The following is a 12,679-nucleotide window of genomic DNA, read 5'->3' as shown; positions in this document are numbered from 1 at the left end:
TCTTCAATTTTCGAGAATCTAATTACAATCTATGTACACTTGATTTTCCTGAGAATTATAGTTAGACGATGAACAGAGGCGCGATCAAAATCCCATGCAAGGGACTAGGGTTGGATCGTCGTTGCATAGTTTCGCGTTCAAGCAGCATTTCTTGGCAATGGTCAGGAAAGTTTCCTTGGAATTCCTAGCAATTCTGTCACCGATTTCCTCATGGAGTTCGTCGAGTTCCTCAGAACTCAAAGTGAACCCGAGAAGATCGTCCGGATCCTATGAAATGAAATTGCTTATAATTCGACAATTTCATAAAATATTATTATCTTTAATAATATATTATTTATATTGGCAGTGTAATTAATTTTTTCTCAAGTTTCATAGTACTGACTTCCTAATAAGATGCTTACAAGTTAAACAGAACTTACAACTGATTTCGTCGCGTATCTGGCGGATCGATAGAACATGGGTGGCCTGAATGGCATATTAGGTCTGTAACTTTCTTCTACATTTGTAAAACGATTCTCAAAGTTGCCAATCCCTGGCAAATTGACATCCGTTTCCTGGAACCTTTCCGACATGAAACTCTCGGCTGGAAACCCGTAACCATAAGGAGGGAACATACCCTGACGTTTCTGTTGATTCACCTCATCGCTGGCCATTTCTAAAAGCCAAATCAAATGATAAAAATTGTTGGAATCGTAGCCGTGAAAAATCGTTGCACCATTTATCTTTTCGTTCACTTTAGTCCAATCTCTGTCTCACTGTTCACTTTATAAAACGAGAACTGCTTACCCATTTGAATCGCCTGCGACATTTGCTGATTCAAGTTTTCTAAATTGTTTCTCTGCGGGGATCGCTTCTCCCTGGGCCCCTTGCAGCTGTCCATGATCACATTTCTGACGACGTCTTTGCAGTTCTTTGGCCTCCGATCGATCGCCGATACCTCGACGACCGCGAGGACTGCCGCCACGACTAACACGGCTCGCATAATATTTATCGCGATTAGAACGTATTGAAACGCATAGGACGCGGGGATTACGTGACGGTTCGTTGGCCCTTCGACAACTCGAGGCTCCGGCCGCGCTCCTCCGCACTTTTAACCACGATCGTTATCCGTGCGGACGTGTTGCGGAACCGATATTGCAATCGCGTTTGTTTACCCGGTAGTCGCATTCCAAGCGTGCACGATACGCTTTATTAAACGCGTTCGAAGCGTACGGAGGCCCGGCAACAGGTGACGATTCATCAATTATTACGTGTTGCCCACTGCGACGTCATCAGGCACCGTGAAATCCGCGTTCAATTTAATTTCGAATCGACGATGGAATAATACATCCTCTCCTGCACGCTGCAAAATAAATTGTAAAAAAGAAATTACCTCCGTTCATTTATTAATTATTATCGATTTCATAAGAAATTAGTATTGAAATGGCACTACTAAAAATGGTTACGGCTAAAGGAAATATATGAATTTCTGGATTTTAAAGGAATATAACTTGAGGCAGATTTTGCAATCAGCTAAAAAAATGTAAGTAATCGTAAGCTAAAAAAGGAATGGTCACGTACTAATCCTGACGTCACTAGGATGCACCTTGCGCGACAGAATTACGCCTTTTCCAGGAAGGAAAATTTCCCGGCGCGAATTAATTATCGAGCAAAAAAGAATGACTTCCCAAGCGTCCGCGCGCGGATGCAATTCCGCCGATTAAACGGTCCGCGAATGTAACGATCATAAAACTCGACCGAGGAAATTGCAAACGCGAGGATTAATTAATCGAAACGGCGCGACAGACGGACGGAATAAGGCATTGGAAACAGGCGGGTTGCGCTCCACAAAGAAATGCCGACGCCGTGACGAACGCGAAACTCTTCGTGCCAATAATGACGAATATTCTTGACGAGCGTCTTCGAACTCCGCGAAACTAACGTCGAGAAGAGAGACGGGCGGGCGGGCGATTGCGGAAAGATGACCGGGGCGAGTTGAACGCGTGTCTGACCCCCTTTGTGCGTGCAATGGCCGCACCGCGGCTCCGTGCCGATATAGGAGTTAATCGAAAAAAGTAGGCAAGACAGAGGCGAGGGGGTAATTGGGGTTCGGCTCCGGCGTCGCGACGAGACGTTTGCAATTAAACCGGCGCTCGATCTAAGCAATCTAGCCTTTAATTTTATCTGACGCCGTGGTAGTAGAACCGTCCGCTTAATCGGGGCCGGGATCTCGAAAAATTACCGCATCACGAACGGCGTCTTCTCTGTTCGCATTTAACTCTGCTTATTGGCTATTTCTTGGTCAATTAGCGATTCGTTGCGGTAGGAATTAATGTATCATTTTTTACTGACAACGAAAGATAGAATTAGATAGCTGTATGAAATGTACAGGGTGGTTCATCAGACATTACCACCTCGATTCTCATCGTTATTATTATACGTAGCAAAGAATGTTCGTATATAATGTTGAATGATTTAGAGAGGCACATTCTGTTGTGACCTATTTTGTAAGTGGACGTGTAATAGAGATATGAAGGTCGTCAACATTCTTTTAAATGGGATTCACCAGAATATGTCTCTCTTGAAATCATTCAACATTATATACGAACATTCTTTGCCACGTTTAATAATAATGATGACAATCACGGGACTAATATCTGGTGAACCACCCTGTATATTTATTTTACATATTTTGCGTTCACAGTGTCAGGCCTAGTTTTTATCATCCGTAACAGAAATAAATTGTAAATAATATAAAATGACTTCAATAAATTGTATACATAATCTGAAAATCTGATTGTACGATCCTTACAAAGCTCGCTATTTTCATCGATTTCATTATTCCATTTATAGTTATAACATAATATGCTGTTCATGAACATAAAATGTTACTTATTAATAATTTATATTAATTAATTACTAATGAATTTAACTTAGTCTTGTCAGCCAAAATGTAGGAATTGGTTTACATTTTGAAGAACATAATCGTTCATTCCTTCATGCCCTTGCACGTTAATGAAATATTTCATTTCATTACCAGTCGACATCATATTCCTCTAAAAGCTTAAATTATACATAAAATGAATACACAATAAACAAATACAATCATATTTTAATTTATTAGTCTATATGAAATCTATATAAGTATAAGAAATAAATTTTTAATACATCTGAGATAGAAATTGTGTACATATTTGAATTACTTTAACGAATGTTAAAGCCTGTTTTATGTTACACGTACATTAATATAATACTTATTGGTACAATATTGATGCATGAATCCAGTTTATTCTTAACCAAACTGCTGCTAAATTAGATTAACAAAAATTGAGATCATCGTTACATGACGGCACGAAAAGAATTCGTGATCGTCAGGTAATAATAACATTGATTCGTACAGAGCCATTTTTTTTTTAGCAACGTGACATAAGCGACGGAAAGAATTCCAGCGGGGCTGCTCATATTCCCGTAGTTATTAACAGTAACTTCTTTGGCTAAACGAGGAAGAGGAATCAGATCGAAAATAGATTTACAGTTTGCATGGTACGTGTAACATTTATTTTTTTATGTGAACTTCTTGTCAAGTTTATATTAAAAAAATAAACTTATTGTAAACTTTTTGAACCGTTTCTTTCTTTTAGTTAGGCGAATTTGGAATCAGATTCTAAGTATTTTAAATTCCATCACTACTTACAACCATACATCCTCGACGACTCAAGTCTAATAAGAACAATATAAATTAATTTGATAAATATTTTAGCAACATCAGTAACTATAAATACAGAAATTTAATTAAACATTCCTAATAAAAGATATCATTATTTTTTTCATCTCAATCCCAGATACTTGCTGTATTTTTTACTGCATATCTTTCAGCGTCAAAGTTCTAAGATATCGTAAAACAGAAATAATTCATATGAAGATAGGGAATAAAAAGTCTATAAAAACTGTTCAACAAACAATCTTCATTTTTAGTCCAGAAAAAAAATGTATGTAGTGATCGTAGAGGATCTCATTCGATATAATGCGTGGGTTGAGAGTTTATCGATCATTTCACGTACTCTAATAAAAAGAATTCCGTGATTAGTTAGATAAAGTATAATTGCTTTGGTATATTTTAAATACATGATAATGTATCAGTGTCATAAGTACTTACAAGATTAATTATTATTTTTAATAATACCTGATAATACCAGACCTTTGGAAAGGTACTTGTGTTTTTATAGAATGACATTTATATTAATAAATATTTATATTTATATAATTAAATACATATTGATGTTAACTGCATTATGTAATTTGATTAGTAATTAATAAATAAGTAGATAAATAATTTTGGTCTAAATGACATAATATCAGACCCAAATATTTTCTGCTGACATCTATATATATCTTTACTTTGAAAAAAGCCTACTAACTATTTGGTACGATTTCATTGCTTATAGTAACGTTCGCAAACGAGTTCTCTATTTCTTCGAAAGTAGTTACAATCTATTTAGTTCAGTTTGTTTTCTAGGACAGTAGTGTTCCACTTGAAGCGTACATTAATCACGATGATTTATCGTTGGACAAACTAAATTAATAGCATTTGGTTACAATGTCTGTTACGTAATTCTGTTTGAAAAACAGCTGTTTCGTGTATTTCGATTAATTGCGAACTTTATGTTTTACTTGGAAATTGTTTACAAATTTTTGCGTAACAAACATACAAAACGTGTTTCGTCAAAAATCATATAATTCAATTATGCAATCCAAAAGTACTTGACGAAGTCCTTGAATGCAGAATTAAAATTTTTTCATGGTATTAACGATACTTCTGGTGTGTCTTAAATTACTTTTATTCTACGAATTAGTTTAATATTATTTCTATGTATATAGATGGATATTTTAAAATTAAATTCCCACTATTTATGACTAATAAAATATTAACAGCTTGAAATCTTCTAAAAACATTTGTGCTTAAATATTTTCTTAATTTCGAAAGAAAATCTATGTTGAAACATCGTCGTACGTTGTTTTAAAATCGAAGTATTATAGTATATATGATAAAATACATATAACAGCTACATAATTATATAAATAATGCTACGAAAAGAATATTTTGTAAAAGTAAACGACGATGGATATTGAAAAGTCTTCGGATTTACATGTGGAACGTGGGTGGTGGCTCCATCTGTACTCAGTCGTTTAGCGCAGGGGTTTGACACGTATGCTGTTTTCCTTCTGTCCGGATTCTGTATAAATGTTAGTGAAACAAATAAAAGATATCGTTGCCCTTTGCTGTCGTGCTACTACTTCGTGATCAGGTGCGTGAAGCTCTATCAATGATCTGTAAACTATCCTCAAACTGTCTTGTATTTAGTAACAGACCGACGCAATATATGTTCAATGCGAACTTAACCTCGCTTCCCATTTGTTTTCCGAATAACTTCATGAGGTCTATTTTTCATCGTCTCTTAATTCATTTCAGGCGGTGAGAGATTTTTTTTAGACAGGATATAGAACAACCGGAAAAATGAGCACCGTAGCAGAACAACCTTGCTACACTCTGATAAACATTCCGACCGATACTGAGCCCTTGAACGAGCTCCAGCTAAAGCAGGATTTGGAGAAAGGCGATGTCCAGACAAAGATCGATGCACTTAAAAAAACAATTCACATGATCCTGTCCGGCGAACGTTTGCCAGGACTCTTGATGACCATCATCAGGTTCGTCCTGCCGCTACAGGATCACACCATAAAAAAGCTGTTGTTGATATTCTGGGAGATTGTACCAAAAACATCACCTGATGGGAAATTGCTTCAGGAAATGATTTTAGTCTGCGATGCTTACAGAAAGGACTTACAGCATCCAAATGAATTTGTGAGAGGCTCTACTTTAAGGTACAGACCTAAATTTTCTATTTTAATGATTCGAAAATAAAATATCGTAATTTTCAGATTTTTATGCAAACTGAAGGAGCCAGAACTTTTGGAGCCTCTGATGCCTGCGATAACTGCATGTCTAGAGCACAGACACTCCTATGTCAGGCGCAATGCAGTCTTAGCTATTTTTACAATTTACAGGAACTTTGAGTTTCTCATACCGGACGCACCAGAATTAATAGCGAAGTATTTGGAAGGCGAACAGGACATGTCATGTAGGAGGAACGCGTTTTTAATGCTGTTGCATGCTGACCAAAGCCGAGCACTGGCTTATTTAGCCGCTTGTCTTGACCAAGTGCCCAGCTTTGGTGATATACTACAGCTGGTTATCGTAGAATTAATTTATAAGGTACACACACTGAACAGAAAACAGACAGCACCATTTAAAACTGAATGACTTTAGTAACGGTCCAAACGACCTACGTTTTTGTTAATTAAAATTTTTTTTTAATTTACACAGCATTTAGTAAGCTAATCGATCTAACTATTCAAAGACGCGATATGATAGTTAAAAGGTTATTCAGTTTTGCTCTTAACTATATATTTTTCAATTAATATTAAATATTAACAATTGTATATTTTCATAGGTTTGCCTGGCGAATCCATCGGAGAGAGCCCGTTTTATCAGATGTATTTATAGTTTGTTGAACTCGCCAAGTGCTGCTGTTCGTTACGAAGCAGCTGGCACTCTAGTAACACTTTCCAGCGCACCTACCGCAATTAAAGCTGCGGCTTCTTGCTACATCGAACTGGTCGTCAAAGAAAGCGATAACAATGTTAAACTGATCGTGTTAGATCGATTGATCGCGATGAAGGAGAGCCCAGCTTACGAAAGAGTCCTCCAAGATTTAGTGATGGATGTACTTAGAGTTCTAGGTACTTATAGCAATAGAAACTATTGCAACAATATAAAAGGCTTACTTTACTATATAATGTGTAACGAAAGATTACAACAAATTACTAGTCTTCGATGTCTCTAATGAAAAAAGTAAAAGACCTGATTTTTAACTTGTTTATTAGGATTTGTAGTAAACTAAACTTCTTGACGTTCTAAACAAAACCAATTTGTTCGATCCGATATTAAAAATGTTCTTCTATTTTAAAGTGTGTCGGAATACTAATAGGAGTCACTATTTAATATTCCTTTACTTATTTGTATTGTAGGTTCTCCGGCACTGGAAGTTCGAACGAAAACACTTGCGCTCGCAATGGATTTGGTAACGAGCCGTACAATCGAAGAAATGGTTCAACTGTTGAAGAAGGAGGTACTTAGAACGGCCGGCGGGGAGCACGAGGATGCTGGAAAATATCGTCAATTGCTCGTTAGAACGCTACACGCATGTTCCATCAAATTCTCGGACGTCGCGGCTACAGTGATACCGGTATTAACAGATTTCCTATCGGAGAACAACGAGGCCGCTGCAACCGACGTCTTGGTATTCGTTCGCGAAGCGATTCAGCGGTTCGAGAATCTCAGACCTCTGATCGTCGATAAACTGCTTGAAGTATTCCCACACATAAGATCGGTGAAAGTACACAGAGCGGCGTTGTGGATACTCGGTGAATACGCGACGTCGAAGGAGGACATTGAAGCTGTATTGAATCGCATACGAGCTGCGTTGGGAGACTTGCCATTGCTGGAAGCTGAGGACAAGCGTCAAACCGGTGAAAAATCGCAGGAGGAAGGAAATGGTCAGACTGCGCCAGCGCAATTGGTCACATCGGACGGCACTTACGCCACGCAGAGCGCATTTAGCACGGCATCTGCTCGTAAAACGGAAGAAAAACGCCCAGCGTTGGTTCAATATATGATGGATGGAGACTTCTTCATTGGTGCCGCGCTTGCTGCGACTTTAGCCAAACTTGCGCTACGTTACAAGGATCTCGAGGAGGATGTTCGAAAGAACAATCGCATGCAAGCGGAAGCGATGCTCATTATGTCCAACGTGCTGCAGTTAGGTCGTTCTGATCTACCTACGAGGGGGATGACGCATGACGACGCTGAACGTATCTCTTTATGCCTGAGATCTTTGGCTTGCCCCACTTCGCTCGTGCAGAAAGTTTTCACCGAGGGTTGCCGCGATGCTCTGGGCAGAATGCTGACCGCGAAGGCAGAGGAGGATTCTCAGAATCAAAAGGTTTGTAACTCGTATTATTATATCCTGAATTAAAAAAATTAATGGTGGTGTAATTAAATAGGCAAAGGAGAAACCAGGTAGCATCGTTCAAGTGGACGACGCGATACAATTCCTGCAGCTGAGCCGCGGTTCGGACGTAACAGGCGGAGCTGGCGACGTGTTCGAACAAAGTTTGAGCGCGGCTGTTGCCGGAAGACCCGGTGCTGCCGGAGACGCGCCAGCGCCAAATGCTTTAAGCAAGGTCACTCAATTGACTGGTTTCTCGGACCCTGTATACGCGGAAGCTCTGGTCCATGTGAATCAATACGATATCGTACTCGACGTGCTAATTGTAAATCAGACCGAAGACACATTGCAAAACTGCACTTTGGAACTGGCTACGATGGGCGATTTGAAACTCGTGGAGAGGCCGCAGCCTATCGTGCTCGCACCTAGAGATTTTGCTAGCATCAAGGCGAACGTGAAAGTGGCTTCCACGGAGAATGGAATAATATTTGGAAATATAGGTAATTATCAATTTCTTTATTTCAATCGCATAAGACTCATAAATGGACTTCATTTTCGATACTCGATAATACCTCGATAAATGATTGATTTCAGTATACGATGTGTCTGGCGCGGGATCTGATAGGAGTGTGGTAGTATTGAACGATATACATATCGATATAATGGATTACATAGTGCCGGCAACCTGTACCGACGTAGAATTCCGACAAATGTGGGCAGAATTCGAATGGGAGAACAAAGTATCTGTAAATACGACATTGTCAGATCTGAGGGAGTATCTCGCTCACCTGTTGAAGTCTACGAATATGCGTTGCCTTACTCCAGAAAAGGTATTGTATGCTTCTATCACTTGAAGTCGGTGGAAGCACTTTCTACTTCACAAATTCTACCTAAAATTTTTATCACGGATCGAATTTTATAACCTCGCTGAACAATGTCTATTTTAAACAACTCTGAAATTTGTTAAATGATCTAAACGGTTGTAAATATGTTTCTCAGGCCCTTTCTGGACAGTGTGGATTCATGGCCGCAAACATGTACGCAAAGTCGATATTCGGCGAGGACGCGTTGGCGAACATGTCGATCGAAAAGCCGCTGAACAAACCAGATGCTCCCGTGGTCGGGCATATTCGTATCAGAGCGAAGAGCCAGGGCATGGCACTGTCGCTAGGCGACAAAATCAATTCTACTCAGAAAGGTCCACAAAGCAAGGTGGTCCAGGCCGCTTAGAACGCGTAGTCCTTTGATCTACAACTTCATCGTATCCTCAGTATTCGAGCTGTTTCCGAGGGCGGAAAGAACAAGTGTAGTCGATCGAATTCATCCTGAGTGATGTGGAGAAAAGTAACGCGCAAAGATATCCGAACGGCGGACGCCGTTCGTCAATTGGTCAATCAGGATTTCACGAAACGACTTCTTGGAACACCGCGATGATTGAAGTATATTTTATACGATTATCAGTAATGTATTAATTTATGCGTTTCAATATGTTCTCTGTCAGCGCCGTTAGAACTACGACACCGTACGATTGTATCAGTAAGCGATGGAATATATACATAATACGATACTTCAGCTATACGAGCTTGTATTTTATTCCGTTGAAACAACGTTTCTGACACATACACGTATTTTTTAAGAAATAAAGAATGAATACTTTACACAGTCTTCTCCATTATCATTTACTTTCTCTCATTCCTTGATTTTTTGTGAAGCTTCAATTCGTAAGTTCAATTAATTTATTTTACACCCAGCTTCCTTCATGTTAGATTTATTAACGAGTACCTTGAATAATTCTAGTATAGACATAATTCTTCATCCAGTAGTTGATCGATATTAAAGACGATGTGACTCGAATGAAGAAAAGAAGGTAATACTGTTACCAATAGATTGTATGTAAATGTCGACGACCTTTTCTTTTTAACAGGTTTCTCGTCGAGTTCTCATCTCCGGGAATCGGCTATAAAAGAAACACAACGTACCGATTTTCCATAGATAAGAAAAATATTTATAAGTCATTATACGAATCTTAGGGTTTGAAAATGAAAACTGTATACTTTTGCGAGATAGAACGATACATAATGGTAACTCTACCATCGTATTATTCACTCGTTGACGTTCACCCATCGGTCTACGAACCTTCGTTTCCCGTTACACCACTCGAATTTCAATGCTAATCTAGGAAACTCTCTGAATCTCGGTTCTCCAATTACCGAGCTAACCCGGAGTGCTAAAACGACTTCCACTCGACACAGAGTGAATCAGACAGATCCTTAGCTAAGTTATAGTAGTATCGTCGTGACGGTTTCGATTGTTATACACACCTGTAGTTTGCTGTAAAATTTGTATTATCTTTTTGTGCAAAAATTTTGTTTGTAAATAATTATACGTAAAAAGTAATCACATTAAATTCTAGGTACAGGGTTTAATTCTATTTTATAGACCTAAGGAAGTAGACCGAGAGTCCAATGAACTTTTGTCATAGGATTATAGATTTCTCAATTGCTCTAAATCTCAATCGATAATTGGGGTATACCTTAATTAAGAATTAGAATTTAATCGTTTATTCGAATTTCTTTCAATTAAGATAATTAAATAATTATAATTCCTAGTCAAATCTGAATCACAGAAACCAAACGTTAATTGCCAATCGGTGTTCAAATGAATTAATGATTTAATCGCTTATGTGAAACCCTCTTCTGTTAATCCTGTAAATGATAGACAGAACATCACTTGGAGAAGTTTTTGGTTTTGTTCCACAGGTAGAAAAGAAGAAATCCTCCCATTCGTTTTCTTTCCCTCAATCGCCTGCTCTGCCATTTGGGCATTCGATCTATTCTCATATGGCTATGTCATTCCTACTATAATCCTATTTGTATACTTATGCAAAAATCACCCAATATTTGTAAGAAAGTACAAGTGGCACAAGATTCAATTTTCTTCTTATACATTACAAAGTATATTTGAGACAGTAAACACTTCTTTATTAAAAATTACTTGAATACGTGTTTTAGCATATTTTGAAATATTGACATCTGGATCTTACACCAAGCCACAGATATAACGGATTATGGAAATCGAATTACCGGAATTTACTGACTGTTTACTGTTTGCCTAGTGGCTTCAGGCGCTGCGCCACTCGGTGCATTAATTTGCTTATCGATATCAAGTTAGTCTTAGCCACGTGATGGATATACCTACTCTTGAAGAGGATATTTTGCTCGAGGATCTTATGATTCATTTCATTACATTCCTTGATTCTTTTAACACCAAATTCTTGAACTCATTTCATATAATTACATAAATTATTCATTCACTATTTATTTTATACAGAGTCACTTCATTATTCCTTGATTTCTCTCTTAGATTCATATATTACCTTTAAACTAATTTCATATCATCGATTATTTATTTATTATTTATTTTATCTGGAACCACTATAATGTTTTATGTATACTATTAAGCTTAGGGTAACATCGTCGAATTGCTATTCGTAGAAAAGAAAAAGGGACTGATCCGACAGGTTTTAGCGTATTTCGACGTTATGGTTTCTGCAACACGATCGCCCTGCCTGATATTCTTTTCACAAGGATCCTTTTACGTGGATTGTTCTCTCGAATAGCCCCTAAAATTTACGATACCCTTAACTCGTGAATCTTTCAGATCGATTTGTTCACCGCTAAGCATGTCCCCCTCGATGAAAGTTCGCTCCTGCAATAAAGGACGCATTTTATCAAACAAGATCTCAATAAAAATTGTAAAAATGATCCTAATTTTAAAAAGTAACGCTTTGATCTAAGAATTACAGTCACTATATTATCGAGGAGATCTTATCTCTTAGCTTCAAAAGGTATCAAAAACGATTATCTTCACAATCTACCACTTACAACTGCGAAATTCATTAATTCCCTCGATAAAAGTCCATACATATTTTATTAGACAACAACAGATCTTATAAAAAATTGTCGAAATTACCCTAATTTTTAAAAATAATGCTTTTATGTAGAAATTGACGTCACTCTATTATGGAAGAGATGCTATCCTATTTCCGAGCTTCAAGGTAAGGGGCTCAAAGGGTATCAAGAACGATTATCCTTGCAACCCGACTATACAACTTACAACTGTGACATTCATTATACTAGTCTCACGCATTAAAGAGTTCCCTTTTACGACTTATCAGGTCGGCTGGACGTGAGGCAGGTGGAAAGTAGAGGGTGTAAAAGAGCTGTTTGCGCTCCGGCTTTGCCCGTTCCATCGCCCCCCGTACCAACCCGATGTTTGCCTGATGGCTGCATCGACACTCATGAATCTATCCCCTAACCATTTGCTGGCAGCTTCCGTTCTCGAGTTTTTTCCCTTCACTCTTCGATTGCCTGTTGAACATCTTCCGTTTCGATTAGTCACCCAATATCAACAGGTATTTCGCAAGAGGCGTCTATTTCTGTTTGCGACGACGTTCGCGTTTCGCGCTACTTAAAGTTGTACGAGCCTTTAAGGATGTATTAGCTATACAATCAATCCCAAAAGTTTATGTACCTTAGAAAAACGCATTTCCTATAATTAAAAAGAAATCAGACGTCGGAAGAATAATGCTAATAATAAATAGCTACGTGCTTAAAAGTATAGAAGGAAAT

The 12,679-nt window shown here is 38.1% G+C and overlaps 2 protein-coding genes across 2 annotated transcripts; one reads left to right on the top strand and one right to left on the bottom strand.

Annotated features, from left to right (window-relative positions):
• Positions 1-6: 6 nt before the first annotated feature.
• Positions 7-1,926, bottom strand: LOC108632839 (uncharacterized). Its single transcript, XM_018037667.2, has 4 exons — positions 1,561-1,926; positions 787-1,342; positions 420-655; positions 7-267 (listed from the first exon to the last, which is right to left on the bottom strand). Exons 2-4 carry the CDS (start codon positions 980-982, stop codon positions 85-87), a joined length of 615 nt encoding a protein of 204 aa, XP_017893156.1. The 5' UTR covers positions 983-1,342; positions 1,561-1,926; the 3' UTR covers positions 7-84.
• A 3,220-nt stretch (positions 1,927-5,146) lies between these two features.
• betaCOP (coatomer subunit beta) lies at positions 5,147-9,708 on the top strand. Its single transcript, XM_018037825.2, has 8 exons — positions 5,147-5,285; positions 5,450-5,862; positions 5,920-6,253; positions 6,492-6,780; positions 7,069-8,042; positions 8,104-8,548; positions 8,643-8,878; positions 9,048-9,708. Exons 2-8 carry the CDS (start codon positions 5,495-5,497, stop codon positions 9,276-9,278), a joined length of 2,877 nt encoding a protein of 958 aa, XP_017893314.1. The 5' UTR covers positions 5,147-5,285; positions 5,450-5,494; the 3' UTR covers positions 9,279-9,708.
• Positions 9,709-12,679: the final 2,971 nt, after the last annotated feature.

The sequence above is a fragment of the Ceratina calcarata genome, unplaced genomic scaffold (assembly GCF_001652005.2).
Source record: "Ceratina calcarata isolate Rehan_Ccalc_2016 unplaced genomic scaffold, ASM165200v1 scaffold178.2, whole genome shotgun sequence".
NCBI classification, from domain to species: domain Eukaryota; kingdom Metazoa; phylum Arthropoda; class Insecta; order Hymenoptera; family Apidae; genus Ceratina; species Ceratina calcarata.
The sequence above is the reverse complement of the archived record's forward strand: the minus strand, read 5'-3'. Positions and strand labels throughout refer to the sequence as shown.

Bases quoted from the DNA above. Each gene is read 5' to 3' on its own strand.
- betaCOP (XM_018037825.2), top strand. From the start codon at position 5,495: ATGAGCACCGTAGCAGAACAACCTTGCTACACTCTGATAAACATTCCG. The intron at 8,043-8,103 runs GTTTGTAACTCG...GTAATTAAATAG, and splicing joins AGGATTCTCAGAATCAAAAG to GCAAAGGAGAAACCAGGTAG. The intron at 8,879-9,047 runs GTATTGTATGCT...TATGTTTCTCAG, and splicing joins GTTGCCTTACTCCAGAAAAG to GCCCTTTCTGGACAGTGTGG.
- LOC108632839 (XM_018037667.2), bottom strand. From the start codon at position 982: ATGCGAGCCGTGTTAGTCGTGGCGGCAGTCCTCGCGGTCGTCGAGGTA. The intron at 656-786 runs GTAAGCAGTTCT...TTTGGCTTTTAG, and splicing joins GTCGCAGGCGATTCAAATGG to AAATGGCCAGCGATGAGGTG. The intron at 268-419 runs GTAAGTTCTGTT...TTCATTTCATAG, and splicing joins GATACGCGACGAAATCAGTT to GATCCGGACGATCTTCTCGG.